At 44.2% G+C, this 20,156-nt stretch overlaps 1 protein-coding gene across 1 annotated transcript in view; it reads right to left on the bottom strand.

Moving 5' to 3' along the window:
* Positions 1 to 8,400: 8,400 nt before the first annotated feature.
* The window catches only part of LOC146177075 (V-type proton ATPase subunit D 1-like), a 60,017-nt gene continuing 48,261 nt past the window's right edge, over positions 8,401 to 20,156 (bottom strand). The window contains exon 7 of the mRNA XM_084583092.1: positions 8,401 to 10,270. Within this exon, the coding sequence (XP_084439218.1) occupies positions 10,120 to 10,270 (151 nt within the window). The 3' untranslated portion in view covers positions 8,401 to 10,119. The remainder of the gene's footprint in view (positions 10,271 to 20,156) is intronic.

A 20,156-nucleotide genomic window follows, 5' to 3' on the forward strand; every position in this document is an offset into this window, starting at 1 on the left:
TCCTGAGTAAGGCTCCATCAGGCCTGCGTGCCGGGGTGTCCGAAACGGAGCTTCTCGGTGGAAATAAAGGTTTTCAACAACAACAACCGGGCTGCATCTCGCGCCGTCGAGCGCGGCGTCGCCACCAAGGAGTTGTTGTTGTTGAAAACTTTTATTGTCCAAGAGAGAAGGACCACACCGCCTGGACCGCTCTGTCTCACCCCCCTTTAAGGGGGAGGGGACTTAGCGGCCCAGCCGCACGGAATGGTCGCATTACATGCTGGCCGGTTTGGTTTCGCCGGCGGCTTCTGCTGCCAGTTGAACGGCGGTGAGTTGGAGCTCAAGGTCCGAGCTTCGCAATAAGGTTTCCCAGGCTTCCCTACTGCTAACGTTTTGTGCCCTGCCTGGGGAGTAAGCGCACTCCCAAATTATATGGTCGAGGGTTCCTCTCGCCCCACACTTTTTACATTTATCGTCCTCGCAGTCCGATCGGATATGTTTATTTAGTACTGGGTTTGGGTATACTCCAGGAGAACCACGTGATGCGTGACGTCACGACCGAGGAGAGACCGGGCTGCATCTCGCGCCGTCGAGCGCGGCATCGCTACCAAGGAGTACCACGTGATGCGTGACGTCAGAGCAGAGGAGAGATGGGCCGCCGGCTCGCGTGGTCGAGCGCGGCGTCGCTACCAAGGAGTACCACGTGATGCGTGACGTCAGAGCAGAGGAGAGATGGGCAGCCGGCTCGCGCGGTCGAGCGCGGCGTCGCTACCAATGCGCTTCCCACTTCTACCGTTAGGTGCGCTATAGTGAACACGTGATGCCGGAGCGGCGGTATATAAGGGGGTTGCGTCTGCTTCTTGACCCTTCAGGGGTGCTCAGCCCTGATGGGGCTGGTGCAGGTGGGTCACCGCTGCTTGCGGTGGGGGCTGGCCTGGCACCGAATTTTTATCTGTTGTAGGCCGTCATTGCACACGCCACCGCTGGTGGTGGACGACGGCTGTTGTTGCGGCGCGCATCTTTCTTTCCCTCTTGCTTTTCTTTCTTCTCTATATTCTCTTCTATCTGCACGAGGCAGCGGAGATGGCTCAGCTACAGAGCCAGTAGCAGGCCCGTGCATTTTCTTTTCCTTCTTCCTACAGCAACAACAACAACTTCTGCTAGGCACACACCAAGCAAGTTTTATATATCCTCCTTGGCACACACGGGGTTGAGATGCCTCCTGAAGACAGGGCTGCCCGTTGGAATGAGAAGCGAAAGCTGCGGCGTGCTACAGAGACCGATGAAGAGCGTGAAGAACGTCTAGCCAAGCGGCGTGCTCAATATGCGGCACGGCGACAACGTTCTACAACAACTAAAGAACAAAGCGAGGAATTTGTCAGCAATGCTTCCACTAGTGCGGCCAGTGAGTGGCCGTTGCTGCATGTCAAGCCAGCTGGACATGGGTAGTTTACGGGGTGGTTTTCCCATATGACCGTGTTGTTGCCGAAAAATTCATAATCGTTGATCCCTTCAGCAGGTCGGTGTTCTAAGAGCTTTTGGTACGCGTACATATTCGCGTAGTGGTAATCGACTAACGTTGGCCCGGGGTTCGTCATGTTCGTTGTGTGTCGGTAACACAGTTATACTACCGTATTTTCGAGATGAACGAGTCATGCTATTGCCGAGTTCAACCAAGGAAAACCGTGTATTTCCGAGTTTAACTAAGGAAAAACCGTGCATTTCCAAGCCTAGCCACCAATATGCTTCGCATCTGACTAGGCTTAACCTTAGCTAAGCCTCAAAATTTTTTAAGACGAAGGCCTTTCTAGACTCACGGAACGAAATCCTGAGCGCGAGATCTGTCATATTTTGCGAGATTCCGCGAGTTGTGTTCTGGTTTAGCGTTCCTGCAATCTGCAATCCCACGCTTGAATGCGCGGCAAGGAACGCCACGCGACAGGCGCGATGGTGTACCGTCCGAACAGGTTTGCTGGAGGAAGTAGGGCCATTTGTTTACCCTACACTAGCTATACCGGTGTTGCAAATCTCCAAAATCTCCAATGGTGTTTTGCTACAATAGTGTAGCTGGCGTAGGTGAAAAAACTGGCCCTAGTGATACAGATGCTGCGCCTTTCCCTTCCTGCAAATCAATTACATAAAGCACTGCAACGAACACCGATAAGATTGATTGATTTATAGGAAGGGAAAGGCGAGATAACTGTCTCAGAGTTTTGCTAGAATAGTGTAGCTGGCGTATGTGAAAAACCTGGCCTAGTGATACAGATGCTGCACCTTTCCCTTCCAGCAAATCAATTACATAAAGCACTGCAATGAACACCGATAAGATTGATTGATTTATAGGAAGGGAAAGGCGAGGTAACTGTCTCACTTGTTTTCCTGTGGACACCTCAACCGCGCCGCAAGGGAAGGGAGGGCGGTGGGAGTGAAAGTGGAAAGAAAGAAAGAGGAGCCGTAGTGGAGGGCTACGAGATAATTTCGACCACCTGGGGATCTTTAACGTGCGCTGACATCGCACAGCACACGGACGCCTCTTCGTTTCGCCTCCATCTAAACGCAGCCGCCGAGGTCGGGTTCGAACCCGGGTACTCCGGCGCAGTAGTCGGGCGTCTTACCACTGTACCACCCCGGCGGGGCGAACACTGATAAGAGGTAAACGATGAGAGGCAAATGATAGGAGAGGATAAGTAGGCTTTCGTCCTTCTTAAAGAGACTTCTAAGAGACCGTGTAATTTTTTTTATTGCATGGAAAAAAAGTGAAAGGAAATCTCGAACAGCTCAAGCTTCAAATCACTGGGCTGCAAATGCAATACCGCCATGCCCAAACAATTCTTGATTATCACAAATGTCAAATTCTGGTAGGCACACAAAAGCACCGTAATCCGGGAGCCACATAGGCGACTCTAAAGCGCACTGCTCTCGGAATGCTGACCTTGGTGATCGTGGAGGTCCGGTTTGTAGGTCCATTATACAGCTCTTCCCTTGGCTCTTCCACAAACTAACTGGTCACGTGAATGTAAATGAATCACAAGGTGCATCATAGCTTGTTCTGAACAGGCAAAAATCAAGTACTATATACAGAGTATTTCTGGGAAGACTAAACAATTTTAAAAAATAGTTGATGCAAAACAAAGAAAGATTATTTGGAAAAATACACTCTCCGCCCCAGTGAGCATAACATGCTGCAAAACTCGTCGAATTATTTCGATGAAATCTTTCGATGAAATTATGTCGATAGGAGGAGGAGGGGGGAAAACTTTATTTAAATAAAAAAAAATGTACACACTCCCAGGAGGACCCCTTAGTCCAGGAGCCCTCAGGCTGTTCCTTCTAGCGTAGCCCGCTCTACCAGCTGTAACTGATCTGCGGGTTGCGTTGCTAGAAGGGCAGCCTCCCAAGAAGAGGGGGTGGGGTGTTTGACAGGAGGAACGCGGATGGGATGTGGGCATTCCCATAAGTAACTCGGGTGGGTGGAGTGGCATATTGCATGTGGTGCAGTATGGTGGTAAGTCCGTGGGGTGAAACATGTGGGCAAATTAAGGAGATGGGAACGAATGTGTCTGGAGTTGTCGCAGTACGTGTTCTCGATGTGAGAGCGTGTGATATAGTGGCGGGTACGTGACACGGCAACGACGATAGTGGTGAACAATTGTAGTGTAATCAAGAGGTACGATGAGGGTGTATAACGAAGGTTTGAGGAGGCCATCCACAGGTGCCCGGAAGCTCAGTTCTCGGGCAAACGCATGAGCGCGCTCATTTCCGAGGATGTCCTCGTGCCCAGGTACCCATGTGATGGTGATTGGATCGGGAGGGGTAGGTAGAGTAGATAACATTTTAGAGGATGACTGTGGGAGGGTTCCTCGCAGGACATATCTGTATGTTGTTTGGAAGTCCGTGCATACCGTGGTGAGCTGAGTCTGCAACTGACTGATGCATGCAATAGCGAGTGTAATGACCAAGCATTCGGGCTCCGCGATGCTAGTGCATTGGGTGGAGGCGGCATTGAATGTTGAGCGGCGAATGTCCGTGAACACGGCAGTGCAGATGTGAGGAATGTCCGGATTACGTGAAGCATCCCTGTAGATGATGTCCTGGCGTGTACAATACTGTTTGGAAAAATGTGAGGCACGGACTGCGCGACGGCATTCGTGGTGTTCGGGATCCATATTTCGAGGAGGTTGCGCAGATGCTATATGAGTGTGAAGCGAGGGATCAGGAGTAGCATTGAGCATAGGTGTTGTGCGGAGTCGACGTTGTTGGCTAGAGAGGTGCGCATCTATGATCTCCTCAACATTGTTATGTATGCCTAATTGAAGAAGCCGAATCGTACTGGTATGACAGTAAAGGAGAGCAGCTTTACCGGCTGAGCAGTGTACGACGTTAAGTTTATTGAGTTGGGTTTTGGTGACGTGGTGGTAGGATAGTCGACTAACGATGAGGGCACCTACGAGTGTTAGTGTCCTTTTCTTGAGGCCGTGATTGCGGCTTGAAATGTGACGAATGAGATGTGTGATCTGGTTGATTTGGCGCTGCAGGTCCTGTTGAATGTGGAGACCTAGCAGTCGGAGTCGTGGTACTTTGGGAATCGGGGCGTTCTCAAGGAGTATGGTGATGGTTGGGGCAGGTGGGGAAGGTTTAATTACTAGGAGCTCAGATTTCTGCGGTACAACGCAAGACCTAAAACCTGTGTATATATGTGGATGGCATCAGCAGCGAGTTGCAAAGTATGTTTAACTTGGCCAGGGCAACCCTTAGTAGTCCATAGTGCGATGTCGCCTGCGTATATTGTGTGCTAAAGATCGGGTATAGTTTCGAGTATCCGGGCTAAGGGAGTTAAGGCGATGTTAAATAGGGTGGGTGAGAGGACTGAACACTGCGGTGTGCCTCGGTTGGGTGAATGATTGATCGGGGAGGTGTAGGAGCAGAGTGCGTTTGGTTAGGAATGCCTCAACATAGCGCCAGATGCGTAGTCCTCAGTTAGTTATGGCAAAGGTAGACAGAATGTGGTCATGGCTTACATTGTGAAATGCCTTTTGTATATGAATTGTGCAAGTATGGCCCGTGTGGCCTGTTTATGGAGAGTATTGTTTAGGACTGTCTCTTTCAGGTGCAGTAGAATGTCTTAGGTGCAGAGATGTGAGCGGAAGCCGAATTGAGTATGAGCAAAAAAGGCGGTAGATTCTAGCTCAAGTTGAAGCCGTGTAAGGAAAAGACAGAAGGAAAGCACCTGTAGCACCTGCACACATGAAGCGGCAGGCATGCCTCGTGGAGCAGACGCGAAGCGTAGTGAAAATAAACTCTTTGGTCGATATTTCTTCACTCACAGTGTACACGGATGGAATTTTTTCCTCCGTTCCTGCTATCCCACAATTACTCATCTATGTATTACCCAAGCAACCACCGATGTCCGTTGGACATCCGAGCTAGAGCCGAATGTCCTTCGCCGAAATCGGACGTCCGTCGGACATACGTATGACCTCTGCTTTCGGACATACGTATTTGTACATCTGTCGGAGGTACGAACTACGCCCATTTATATATATCCACATAAGATACGAGGTGTGCGTCCGATGTACATATACATACGAGTGTTTTCAGGGCATATATTTCCTTGCTGACAAAATTTCGATTTATCATATACAGACAATTTATGTAATATATGTGCGGGTTCATATCATACGCGTTTTTACGGTGACATTTATTTGTAACAATAAAACAAAGCATAACATACAACATAAGCATTACATAAGTCATTTTCAAGCCACTATTACTGTTTCTTTTGAATGTTCTACTAATGTTTCATATCACAAAACAATAAGTAACATCTAATATTCGGTACTACCTGGGTTAGGATGCTACATAGTGCCAGAATTCTAATAGCTCATTTATTTCAGGGAAGTCGTAACACTAGTGCAGCTAAAGCAAAATTTTCTAATGGTCATATTTTTCTTTCGGCACTTTGAACTATCCGATATTGATTGGAATAGCCTGTCATATTCTAGTAACTCTAACGAATTTCTCTATAGATTTCCCTACCTCTAAGATTTCCCTCTCGACCAGATAATAAACCTACCCTACAACTGCTTTCCAGTATGCCAGCTCAGTGTCTCTTAATAAAAGATTGTGATCATCTGCTTAGTGGGTTCAGCTTAAACACATCATAGATTATAAATGGCAAGACTATGACACTGTCAACAATGGTTTGAAAACTTTTGCTGCACATATCTCCAACTGTTTTCTAAATGTTAGGTTAACAAGCTTACAATTTGTTCATAGAAAAATTAAAAGCTAGTCCATTTTCCCTTACCACAATTCCTCTTTCACGTGAATATATTAAAACCGTGGTTGCACTGGCAGGGTGTTGCCGCACTAAAGAACAAAAAGTTTATTTAGAAGAGCCGAACAATTAGGAACACCACAATCACGGCTTCCCTGTAAAGAAGCTGGCCAAAAATACTGACATGTTTTGACACAAAGCCAAACAAAAATTTTTTTAATGTGATCTCCAAACTCTGATCAATAACCCTACAAAATTCTGGAAAACTATCTTGCCCAAAAACTCAGATGCTCAAATTTCTCTGCAAGACATCTGGATACCGACAAAGTCAAGATGCTCGCTTGTTTTTGAAGTTTTTCACGTCTTTCTTATCCAATATTATCCGGTATCCCACAAATAACCGAGGTTGACCATCAGTGCATCGGACCTGTATCTGTAACTTTTGCCGCAACTGCACAGTGATCAATAATCTCAAGTTGTCAACTTTCTGTGGCGTAAGATGGCACGAGTACTAAAGTTCTTAAAACATCGTCAATAATTCCAATGTTATCTTTGCTCACATATTCAAACAATCATTGTCTACTGGGAAAATATCATAGGATTAGAAAAAGGCTAGAAAACCTGCAATATTTATAGCTGGGGATAGAAATAATGTCAGCAACTGCCACCCAATATCTCGAACCTGAATCACATGCAAACGTCTTGAACATGTCATTGCATCATCAATTGCGCCACTTGGAACACTAAGCCAACGTGGATTTAGGAAGGAATTTCCAGGTGATGCACAGATATTCAAACTTACCAACCTAGATATGCACGGTTTTCCGACTGCATGTTCCTCGAATGCTCTATAGCATTTGATAGCTTTTTCACTCCTTCCAAATTACATTGCTGCTGCTCATGAACTTGTAGTCTCCAAAGAGCAAATACTGCTGTCTTTTTCTTTGTTTTTATATGCTGCCATGTACTTTTTTATTCAGCTTTTAGTCGCCATTGATGGTAACCTTTGTTGTCACTTGTATCATGCTGCATGATCGCTTTCTGTATTCTTTGCTCCCTGTACTCGGCCCCACACACAATACTGTTTGGAGCCTGCGAGTGCCTTGAATACATAAATTGTGATGAAATCGTTCTTTGTGCAGCATTCAGGAGGTGTAATATTCTTCCACTTTAGAAATAATGTCTAGTCAAAGTGGCGGCTGGCTTACAATATTTATTTTAAATGAACACCTAATATACAAGGTCATCCATCCATAGGATGAGCATGCGAGGAGGTGGATGCTCTCTTCAAAAGCCTTTGCATCCAATAAGCAGCATATTAAAGCAGAGTTGAGCTGGCATTGAGCAACTTGTAGGTGACCTTCGCGTGGCTTGCCACTTACCTTCACTGCGTGGACAGATCAGGTGCAATGGCACATTGAAGAGAGGGGCCATGTGCTCTTGTGTTCATCCTAAGCGTGGACAACCCTGTACCTCCAAATGCATGCCATTAATGGTAAGTGTACGCTTCCATACAGATGTGAGAGAAATACTGCATCAGTCCTTTTCTCAAAAAGCAAACCATCTACAGATGTTTAACACTTCGCTAAACTCTGTGCCAGCCTCTCAATGCTAAACCAGCAAGCAAATCAACCGTACCAAACACTGCTTTTCACACGTCCTAATCGATTCAAGTGGAGTTAAAGCACTACTAATTTTGCTAATGTTGTTGGGCGATTTGTCCTGCTTCCGTGAGGATACAGGACACATTTAAGGGCAGCAGCAAGGCTTTGTTGACCGAGCCGTCTTTCTCTGAAGCACTCCTTTCATGATGCTGGCAGAAGATGCAGCAGCTGTTGAAGGGAAGAGAAAATATTCTAGACGGCATATGCCAACATGTGTTAGCACATCATTCTTTTCTTCTCCAACCAAAATCAAAAAAATTTTGATTGGACACACCTCAGTTTACTATAGCCATTCTTTAATGTCAGTTGAGCAAAGAGTTCAAACAAGCGAGAAAGTGAACCTCACTCCCCATTCATGTGTACACTTTGACCAGTGCTTCATACACATGTAGTATGTACTACTAAAAAACCGGTGAGTACGCAACAGGCCTCCAAAGGTGCAAGAAACCAGGATTAATGAGAAATATGAGGACACGCTCGTAACAATCACAAACATTTATTCATACTGCATGAAGTGTAAAGCCTGTTTCTTGTGCAAGTAATAACAGCCGTGCTTTCTGCCATGGCAACATAAAAAACTTTTGAACTTACGCAGTAGCTCAAGCAGCCACAGCAACGCAGTTCCAACATGTTGAAAATTTTTCGCTTTGTCGCTGCCGAGATCGCTTAATCAATTGCATGTACCAGCCTTGAGACATATAACGCCTAGTAGGTCCCATACGAGAGGGTACCCAAAAGAAACTGAACTAATTTTTGGTGGGCAGCACTTTTGTAGTACCGTGTTTTGCTGCTGAGAGTGCATAGAGTGGAACATCCCAGAGTAAGTCAGCCGAGTGGTGTCGCTGAAGGCCAGACGTACTAGCTTCGGCAGAGTTTATAGTAACAACTGTTTTCTGTGAGCATCGTTTTTGCAATGGCTGATTTTCGTAAACAGTGCGTGGCAGTGAAATGTCCTTTCTGCTCGCAAAAAATGGAACAGAAACTCTTGAAATGTTAACGACGACGTACTAGCTTCGGCAGAGTTTATAGTAACAACTGTTTTCTGTGAGCATCGTTTTTGCAATGGCTGATTTTCGTAAACAGCGCGTGGCAGTGAAATGTCCTTTCTGCTCGCAAAAAATGGAACAGAAACTCTTGAAATGTTAACGACGGCGTACAAGGATGATGCTATGGGGAAAACTCAAGTGTTTGATTGGTTCTCCCATTTCAAAATGGGTTTGGTTTGGTTTGTGGGATTTAACGTCCCAAAGCAACTCAGGCTATGAAATGCTAATTGATGACCAACTTCGTTCTGGTCGTCTTTCCACAGCATGAACACATGAAAATGCTGAAAAAATTCATGCAATCATCAATATTTGACCAAAAATGGTATGACCCCTGTTCTTCACCCTCTATTCTCAGCAGACCTTGCCTGGTGTGACTTTTTTTGTTTCCCAAAATGAAAAAATGTATGAAAGCAAAGCGTTTTGCTGATGTTGGAGAGACAAAGAAAAAAAAACGACGCAGGCGCTGTCAAGCATCACAAAAGCTGATTTTAAACAATTTTTTGCAAAGTGGAATGAAAGTTTAAACAATTGTAGTAGTGAAAGTGGAGAGTAGTTTAAAGGAGATTGAAGGTGTGTGTTTCAAATGTGAATAAATAGTTTCAAAAGGAAATAAGTTCGGTTTCCTTTGGGTACCCCCTCGTACTCTAGGCACTTTATATCAGCTGAAAACATGCTTGAACCACTGCAATGCTCTTATTCGATCGGAATTAATGATCCACAAGCATACACTAACATGATGCGCAGTCTCCCAGACTGCACGAAATATGGAATGAAACATGCATCCACACACTCCTCCCATGAGGTCACTTGCATACACTAACATGATGCGCAGTCTCCCAGACTGCACGAAATATGGAATGAAACATGCATCCACACACTCCTCCCATGAGGTCACTTCCACCCTTGCAACACCCCAGCCACCTCCCTTAAGCCACCCTAATGTTGTTATGAATGCAGTAGGATGGAACAATGGCAACCTCAATACATCATCACTTTCCTGCTTGTTCTTTTTAATGGATCCCTTGGAAAGGGGTCACTGCAGGGGATGCAGAGCCTCTATCCAGTTCCCCGTAGCAAAAGTGCCTTGACCCAATGCGTTGTTGCAGCAAGACTATGGCCAGCTCGGGAACCCTTTACAAGGCAGTCGTGGACATCAGGTGAAGAGGATGTCCTCATCGTGGGTATCATCCAGAATGCTAGCCGGCTGCTGCTGCTGTTCTGTTCCAGCTTTCCCCTTTGTCAGAGCCAATTCAGCCTCCCGGCGTGCCCTGAGCTGCTTTTTCTTCTCTTGGATCTTCTTCAGCCTGCTCGCAACCATACAATGCAACAATTCAGTTAGCAAGAACGAAACGTTACAGTCGGCTACTCCACACTTATGTGCGCTCGAGCTATGCATCACCATAGTCATCAGCCTCAGAACACCTACTGCACAATGATGGCCTTTGTAACATAGTTTGGGAACCAATGCTGTCCTGTGCCAGTTGCAGCCATCTCTTCTCTGCAAATTTTGCAATAACAGCCCAAATAACTTTGTACTACCCCTTTGGTATGGCTGCCTCCGATCAAAATCCATTCTATTACTTTTAGCAATATCGGTTAGTTGTTCTCTGCCATACATGTGTTGTCCATGACTATTGAAATGAAGGTATGTGAACTTGCATTTCTTCCATGACCCACACAGCTTCCCCCCACAGCCTCTGTTAACATTATTTATCATGTTCCCTTCCATGGCATGCTGCATTGTCTGCAATCTAATTTCATGCATTTTCATTTGCACCAATACATAATACTTGCTTAGGAGAAAATACAATTGTGGGACAACTGCCATAAAGACTGAGTGTGTTGAACACTCCACCCAGAAAGAGCTGACCAAATTTATTAGCTTGGTTTTTCTCAATTAAAAAGCAGTCATAGTTTTGCGACTGTGAATTAGAGGCACAACTAGAATAAGTGGCACATTTTTTATTTATTTAGTAACACATGATGCAATAGTCCATAGTATGCCCCATTTCTCAAGTGGTACCTTCATTATTCATTCTGTGGCTTACTCTACTCCCGTTCACGGACATGGATTTTCTCTTGGTGCTGAGCTTGATGTGCTCTGCATTTCCCTAGCAGCAACTGCGGAGTGAATTATTCTAATACTCGGCATAACCCCCCCCCCCCATACACACACACACTTCCAACCAAGCACCTAAAATACGTGGAGATTCTCGAGTTTATTGTTGTCTGAAAATTTTTATGCACTTGTTCTGGGTAAGGTTAGCTCTATTGTCGACGAAGCTATTTCTGCATTTAGTGAATTCGAATGAGAAACTATATAATGGTAGTACACAGACATAACAGGATGTGAAGAGAAATCAATCAACCACCCATGTAGACTGGTGGGAAGAAACCACAAAACTTCCTTGGATTAGATGACTGCTAGCATACGAGTTCATTTACGTCATACAGTTGTGTCCGACCCTTCATGAACCTATAAACCATATCATGCCAAACTGTTTGGCCACCCACTATTTTCATGTATCATAACGTTGCAGCTGTAATGCCTCGAGGATGCCATCTAACTGTTGCATTTGCTGTCAGCTCGTTCTACAGTGTCCATCAATCTTTCCCAGCATCAAGGTTATCTCTAGTGACTCCTCTCTTTGCATAAGATGATCAAAGTAGTGGACCTTTAACTTTAAAATTTTACCTTCCAATGAGAAGTCAGAGTTTATGGTCACCAGTAGTGGCTGAGTTGATCTTCTGTTAATCCAAGAAACTCAAGAATCCCTGCCAGCACCACAATTCAAAAGCATCATCTTCGGCGATCAGCCGTCTTCACAGTCCAACTCTTGCATCTATACATCACAATTGGAAAAACAATAGCACGAACTATCCGGACCTTGGTTGGCAGATGTTACTGGAGGCATGCTTGGGTAAGTCATTAATATATATTACATATAGAAGAGGACCAAGGACTGATCCTTGCAGGACGCCCGATTTACTGATAGAAAGCTAAAGGCTTCATTGTTAACAAACAAACTGGGTGTGGTTAGTTAAAATTATTTTATGCATTCCAGTACGTTAGGGTGCAAGTTTAACCAAGAAAGCTTTAGCAGTAAGAGATTGTGAGGCATTTTGTCAAAAGCTTTGGCAAAGTCAGAAAAGATAGCATCAGTTTGAAGGTTAGAATCAAGATTCACATTCAAGTCATAGACGAAAATAGCCAATTGTGTTTTGCAGGATAGGCCCTACAGAAACCATACTAAGGATAGAAAAAATTATTAGTGCCAAGGAAATTGATTAGAAGAATAGATGAAATGTTTCATGATTTTTCATGCATGCTGGTTAACAAAATGGGGCGGTAGTTAAGGAGCGATTTTTTGTTACCTGATTCAAGACTGGAACGACCTTACCCACCTTCCAATCTCTGGGTATGCTTCTTGAGGACAGTGATTGTAGAAACAGTAACGATAGACATTAAGCGGAAATGTGGTGAGCATATTTTATAGTTTGGTTGTAATTTTGTCAGTACCTGCAGAAGTTGACTTAATAGTTTCTACGACAGAAAACATTGCATGTACAGAAAATATGATTGACGGCATAAATGGACAAGGATAAGCAGTTTTAACAGATGGTGGCATATTGTTTTTTTTTTTGTGAAGACTGATGAGAATGCAGTGTTGACATATCAGTACATTCAATGATGCTTGCCTCTTCCACAAGTATGTTGGTAAACGCGGTGATGAGCGTCTGCTGAGGGTTAAGTATTTGCCAGAACTTTCACTGGTTATTTGTTAGAATCTTGGGCAGGTCAGTGGAAAAATTATGCGTTTGGAGTTATGAACTGCAAATAAAAATCCTCGGTCACATAGTACTTGCTCAATGTGCATACGCTCGGGTTTCAATTTGCTGCTCAGGAAAGTCTTTGTTTTCGAGTGTTTTTAGTGACTTTGAAAATCAGTTTATTTCGATTCACACGAAATGTGAAAGTGGGAATAAACTTGTTAATTCTGTGACTTTGGTTCTGAAGGCTAGCCAGTTGTCTTCAACTCATTGAGTATAGAAGCCTGTTTAGAAATTTGGGAAAAAACATGAAATTGATGGATAATTTTACTGTTAATTGCCTTCGTTGTAAAGGCAAATTATTTTGCTGTATATCTGGTGAGATTCTGACATGAAAGTGAATGTTGCATGAAGAACTTTAAGGTCGCTGATTGATAAACTTCCAGGTTGATTTGTTAGTACGAGATCCAAGACGGAACATTCACGGGTGACATGTGTCGGTACTCTTACTAACTAGGCGAGTTTAAAATGTAGACAAACAACAATCAAGTTCATTATATTTGCATTTCCTGTTAGGGTTCGGTTCTGCCAGCCAATAGTCGGGAAACTGAAATCAAAAAGAATGCGTGCATTAAAATGTTTAATGGCGAGTTGATTTAGGCTGTCATTACGGCTACAAAAAAATGTTTTATTTGTGCGGCGTGGTCTACGGCAGACATATATTATGGTGGATTGAGGTGTGGAACGGCAAATTGCACATATTTCTAGCTCTGATTGAATGCTAATAATGGCAAAAGGCAACTGTTGGTTAGTGGCAATAAGAACACCTCCGCGGGTGTCCTAACAACCCTTACAGAAAACATTAAACTTTGATAGATCCACTAGAACTTCAAAATCTGATGTCTTCTGCGAGCCAAGTTTCAGTTAGGATGAATATGTTGTTCGCGGATGAAAAGACAAGATTAGAAACGTTTTTTTTGAGAAGGCCACTGCGTATGCTTTAGGTGTGAGGGGTTGAACCGTATTCTATGCGATTTCTTGCACTGACTGCGATGAATCATCAAATTTGTACCGTTTGGTGCCAATGTGCAGTGTTTCATAGCACAGGGAAAATTGTGGTTTCCTGCATTTCACAAGCAACAAGAAGCTTGCACGTATTGCGGACAAGACGTGAGAAGTCCTCCCCAATGCTGTAGTTCAACTTTTTTCTTTCAACTTGCGGCCATTGAAAAGCATTACCGTAAAATTTCGAGCAAGCGCCCCACTCTTACATGCCGAAATTAGCAGAAAAGTAGAGGGGGGCACTTTCCCGGAACGGGACCGAAATTTAAGATCATGACAAAATTTCCAGCCAAAAAATTGAACTCAGTCGACATGGGTTTAAGTGTTTGTTTATCTCTGATCAGGGCAATTGGACTGAGGAGTGTGTTGTATGTCAAGGCGTCAGCGAGGTGCTGCGCAGTGTGCTCTCACTGAGCCACCTCTGCTGATGCAAACTGATCGGCCCCCGCCACCGACGTTTTCTCTCAGCATGCTGTTTAAATATGTTAACGAGTGTGTTTTTTCATGTCGTCACCAGCTCCCACCTAGACAGCGGGGTGAGATGCATGCCAAGGGTAGGGAGCGGGGAGTTGCGACGCAGGAGAGGGAGGCGCTTTCTTGGAACGGCGTGGAAATGTGAAATTAGCAGTGACATTATGGAAGGCTCTTGCATAGTGGGGGCATTTGCTCGGAATTTTATGGTAATTCTTTAGTTTTAGAAAGTGTAAATTTAACTATTATTGGGGCGAATGTGCTTAGCAGAATGGCAGCCAAGACGGTGAGCCCATTCCATTTCTTTAGATTCGATTGTTAGACCCAAGCGATCACGGCAGAGGCGGAGGACTACTGCTTCAGACTCTGCATACGTTTCCAATGCATTGTTATCTTCGATATTGTAGAAAATGAGGTTTTGCATTGTGAGCAATTCTCAGCATGATAGGTGGGCTTCAATTTTTTAAAATTTGGTTGGATGTTTCTTCTGCGTTTCTGCTAGATTTGATAATGTGATATAAGTTCAGATAATCTGCTGGTAAGTTTAGACATGTCTTAAGTAGTTAATTCGGTTCTAAACCCTTAACCTCGGTCAGCAATTGCGACTAGCTAGCAGATAGCTTTTTTTAGCTTCTCGTGCACGGCAACAGGACCTGGGTTTGTTCCTACATTGCCATGGCTGTCTTTCCCAGAAGCAGGCATCTCCTAATTTCACGACTACAGTCACTTTCCGAGGTAATCTAGGAGCCCAAGAGAAAATCCGTCACGGCTTTTACTTTTTGGCCCTGTATGTTCCAGGACTTGATAGGGCCAAGCTTCTAACTCTTCTTTCAAATGTTCAGTTGAAGACCAAGCTTCTCACTCTAATCTCTTAAATGCTCAGTTGAAGACAACTTCTCACACTCATCTTTCAAATGTTCAGTTGACGACCAAACTTCACTCTGCTTTCAAATCTTCAGTTGAAGACTAAACCTCTCCCATACTTATTGTTCAGTTGAAGACCAAGCTTCTCACTAATCTTTCAAACGTTCAGTTGAAGGCAAAGCTTCTCACTCTCATCTTTCAAATGTTCAGTTTAAGACTAAACATCTGTAATCTTTGAATGTTCAGTAGAAGACCAAGCTCCTCACTCTCATCTTTTAAATGCTGTTCAGTCAAAGACCAAGCTTCTCACTCATTTTATAAATGTTCAGTTGAAGACCAAACTTCACTCTCATTTCAAATGTTCAGTTGAAGACCAAACTTCACTCTCATTTCAAATGTTCAGTTGAAGACTAAACCTCTCTATTTAAATGTTCAGTTGTAGACCAAGCTTCTCACTCATCTTTCAAATGTTCAGTTGAAAACAAAGCTTCTCACACTCATCTTTCAAATGTTCAGTTGAAGACCAAACTTCACTCTCCTTTCAAATGTTCAGTTGAAGACTAAATTTCTCTCACCTTTAAATGTTCAGTTGAAGACCAAGGTTCTCTTTCTCATCTTTCAAATGTTCATGAAAACCAAACTTCTCACTCTCATCTTTCACGCACGTCAGGAGTCTCTCGAGTTTCTCTGCACCTTCAGCGATTAAAGTGGTATGAGCTGCATATCTAAGGTGGTTTTGGTTTTGATTCAAGGAAGGGAAAGGTGCAGTTTCCGCGACACTTGTTCTGTGGACACCTGACTATGCCATAAGGAAGAGGAGAAAGATGGCAAAGAGGAGAGAAAGAGTTGCCGTAGTGGAGGGCTATGGGAGAAATTTTATCCACCTAGTAGCATCGCGAGGGGGTGTGTGGGGTGCGGAACGCACTGGGTGCAATGCTCAGTGGGGTGCAGCAGTTAGAGGGGGGAAGGGGCGAGGGGCGAAATAAATTTTGTGTAAAGACGCGAACTGGTGGAAACACTGAATGACAAGTGCGATCTCTTCGTAGAATGAATTATTCTGTAGTGAGGAGGGCTTGAAAACACTTACCTTAGTTTATGCTAGAGACTCAACGACAATTTAACATTGGACCGGGCCTGTGTACGTGCATGTACCCCGGAAAGACCAGCATTAACCTGATACCCACCGGAAACCCCCTTTGCGGGTGGGTGTTAGACGACACCTGTCGGCTGCTGTGCCGCTGCATCCTCTTCTTTGCTTATGTGCACCTCAATCTCCTTTCCCAAGCTAGGACCGCAGGCAGCATCTCTCCAGCAGTCTTTTGTATTCTGTCTTGTTCATATCTCCTGTACTTTTCTCGCTCCTCGGCCCAGTTATACATATGCCTCACACTTTCAAAACGCCGAAAGGCACGGTGCTCAGGTGATGGCAAGTCTGATCACTACATGCTGACTAAAAAAAAAAAAATTAGGAGGGCCCTTGTGTTATTTGCACCTGTGGTGTTCAGTACTGCTGTTGAGCAGGAGCTCATAAAATGTAATGAACTTGGAATTGCAGTTGAGAGGCGTGTCAAGAGAGGATGCCAAGCGAACAAGCCAGATTCGGGACTTTCGTTGCAGGAAGAAAATAAGAGGGTGATGCTGAAGTGCATCGATAGATTTTATGCCAAGCTTTACATAAGATACAAAAGCGATTCGAGACATGGCAACTCTGTTTGAACCTGTTGAAGCCAGTAGCCTTCTTTATTCAACTAAGGGAGAGCTCAAATTTCTATTCAGAAACATACCAAATTCTATGACGGACTGTCTGACACCGCTCTCCTTATCGAAATTCCTAGGATGAGGAGATTTTGATTTGAGTTTCAATTTTTCTTTGCACTCTGTGAATATCTACTTTTATTATAACCGTGATTTTTTTGTTGTTGTAACTTACATGAATAAAAGTGTTTTTTAAGTGCTCAAACATTTTGTAACAGTAGAACCTCATTTGTATGAATCTCACGGTGTCTTGAAAGAATTCGTATCGCCCGAAAATTGGCATCATCAAAACGAAAGAGAATAAGTTTGCAGAATCATGGGAAAGGCAGTTGCACAGAGCTGTTTATGTCCGAGAAGGTTTATTACGGTCGCGCGGTCCCAGCCCGCCACTCGCAGCGTGCACAGCGCGACAGGCAATTGCGACGCCGCAGTCGTGTGCGCCACGTGCCTCCGCGGACTTCTCGCAGTGCGTACGGCACGACTATTTACTGTACAAGCTTAGCATATCAAAAAGATGACGCGCCGGCCGAGCGGCGCCACAGACTGCTCACGAAGCGTGCAGCGCAATTATAGCGATCGCAAAGTCTACAATGTGCAGACCACGCATCACCGCACACTGCTCGTGATGTGTACATACAGCAAGGCTGGCGATTGCGTAGTGCTCAAGGTTGCGGTTGCAGTTCTCGCGTGTGAGTTCGCAGTGGCACAGGAGAGTGACCAGAACATTCGAAATTTTGCACATTGTACAGAATGCACTCCAGGCGGGAATTCGTATCATCCCAAAATTCGTATCAATCGGATCGTATCACCGAAATTTTATAAATCGGTCAGTTCTTGATTGTACTTTCGCTTTGTACTCTTTGCGTGAATGTCCAGTTTTAAAATAGCCGTGATATTTTTGTAATAATGTACATGAAGAAAACTGGCCTCAAGTGTTCAAATTTTTGTATATCGGTCGGTTCTTGGTTGTTTAACGGATTGCGAGGAATACGTGTAAGCCTTTCAAATTTTGTTACGCGGCAGACATAATTCTTTGCTCCTTGTGACTTTTGCAAGTGTCGTGTTTTCTGGCATGTCCATTAAAGGTCCTGATTAACGGTTTGTCTGTTTCATGACTAGTTATTTGCTGTGTGTCCCAGTTGTCTTTGAGTTATAGATTCACCTCTCTAGTTATCACTTGTCATTCATATGCATATTCCTGCGCACATGATAACGTGCATAGTCTGACACTGTTTGTGTTCGCCAATCTCTAAGCCATTATTACCGGCATAAGTGCAGTTGTTTATCACAAGTTGGAAATTTATTCTTATGCTTAATTCATGTAACCGTGCGTAATAAGCACTAATTCAAGGAGGACACAGGAAGGCGATTCTTTATGGGCTCTACAGTTTTCTTCACCGATTCTTTTTGATAGTCTCTAAATATGTATGCGAAGTTGCATTGTTACTCCTTTATCGTCATAGTAGCATTTACCACTTCCCGTCCATGTTATATCTGTGCACATACGGCTACAGTGATTGCACGCACTCAATGTTTTCACACTGCGCAGTTCAGAGGCCACTTTGTTCTTATGGTCTGATACTGGGAAATCACCTGTCTTAGGCCTCTTGCTCAGTGAATTTTCTCACAACTTACACGTGCTAATACTTCTGCCTTTTTCAGATATATGTGCTTTTTATGTGATGCTTTACGGAATTATCAGTCGTGGGGCACGATCACTGCATATAAGTGTTAAAAAGAAAAAAATGCCACTCGAACTGAGTGAGTGGGTGCAATGTGAGCTTTACTTCAATGCAAATCATGAGCCCTCCACACCAGTTGCAGGCGACCCTAGCGACGCCACTGTATCCACCTGGGGTTTTTTAACGTGCACTGACATCGCACAGCACAAGGATGTCTCTTTGTTTCACCTGCATTGAAACACCAGACTGGCACATTATTCGCATATCTAGGGTTGAAATCAGTTTTACAGCAATCTTCACTCCAGCTGAAGACCCAACCAGCCCAGCCTTTCTCATGATGCACTAGGCATATAGGTCTCTTTGTTTCAAGCACATAGCAAGGTTATAAGTGGGAAAAGCTTATCCTGTGATTAATACAAATTGGCCAGTACTCATAATTTTCGTAGATATTTTCAGACGTTACTCAAACATAGCTCAGGGCCATCCACTGTTGCTGATAATGCTGCTAAGGCTGCACTTGCATCTGGTTAATGCTTTTCAGCTGAACTGCTCCAATAGCTTTGCGGATGCCCACAAGTGTGAAAATATAAGCGCGGTGCTCTTAAGCCTACTGAAAAGAAAATAACTAGAAAAGTCAAATCTGGATTGAGAGTGTCTGGTAAGTTGTTTAAAATTATGAATGGAAGGTTACCAGTATCCTTCAAGAGGAAACCATATAACAGATTTATTTTAGCGGTACTCACCTATGAGACAAAAAGAGGTTAACCAAAGGTGGTCTACTTAAAGAACAGGGCACGGTTAACTGAATAGTTGGAAGAGGCCTTTGCATCGCAGTGGGTGTAATCATGGTGATGAAGTTATCCCGCCTAAGGCCCATTATTCAGAAAATCTGGAGTCAGCATTGTGAATGATGCCACCTGCTGGCGGCAGCTGGCCAGAGATATGGTCGGAAACTGAATGATCGGCCACTTCTGTTACGTCAAAAGACCATGGCATGACAGAGTTGGCAGCAGCTGCGTATTTGGGTACCTCCGTAAGATCACGAGGTTGAGAATGGAATCAAACCGTCTGAGATCCTTAGATGCTAAGTCTGAGAAGGTGCTCCTAGGCCACACAAGCACATCCATACAGCTTGGCTAAAGCATGGCTTTATATCTAAAGTTTGGTCCTTCATACTTACCATCTTACAACTGCATGTTAGCAAGTATGTGCAAGAAACAGAGGCACAAAAATGAACACAAACAAGAAACCACAAGGGGTGCCAGTAGACTGGGCCCATTTGTGTCATACCCTTGCAGGAGAAGCTGAAGCGTCCCCTTTCTGTCTTTCCTTTTTCTGGTCAATCTGTTTAGCTCTACCTCAGGCAGTACAGATCCTATTCAGGTGCACTTCATCTACATTTGTTCCCCAACACGTGCTGCTCACTTTGCCCCTCTCAGTTGTGCTGACAATGTGATATTGCATTCCAGAGTTCGCAGAGGTGTACTTGCTTGTTTTAACGATTTTGTTTTGGTACGTTTCAGCACCAGGGCTGATCATCGGTTGCGTATGTTTGTCATGCACTTTTTGAATATTACAGTAAAAC

Source organism: Amblyomma maculatum, chromosome 10, assembly GCF_055883805.1.
Source record: "Amblyomma maculatum isolate TAMU_Amacu chromosome 10, ASM5588380v1, whole genome shotgun sequence".
Classification (NCBI taxonomy): domain Eukaryota; kingdom Metazoa; phylum Arthropoda; class Arachnida; order Ixodida; family Ixodidae; genus Amblyomma; species Amblyomma maculatum.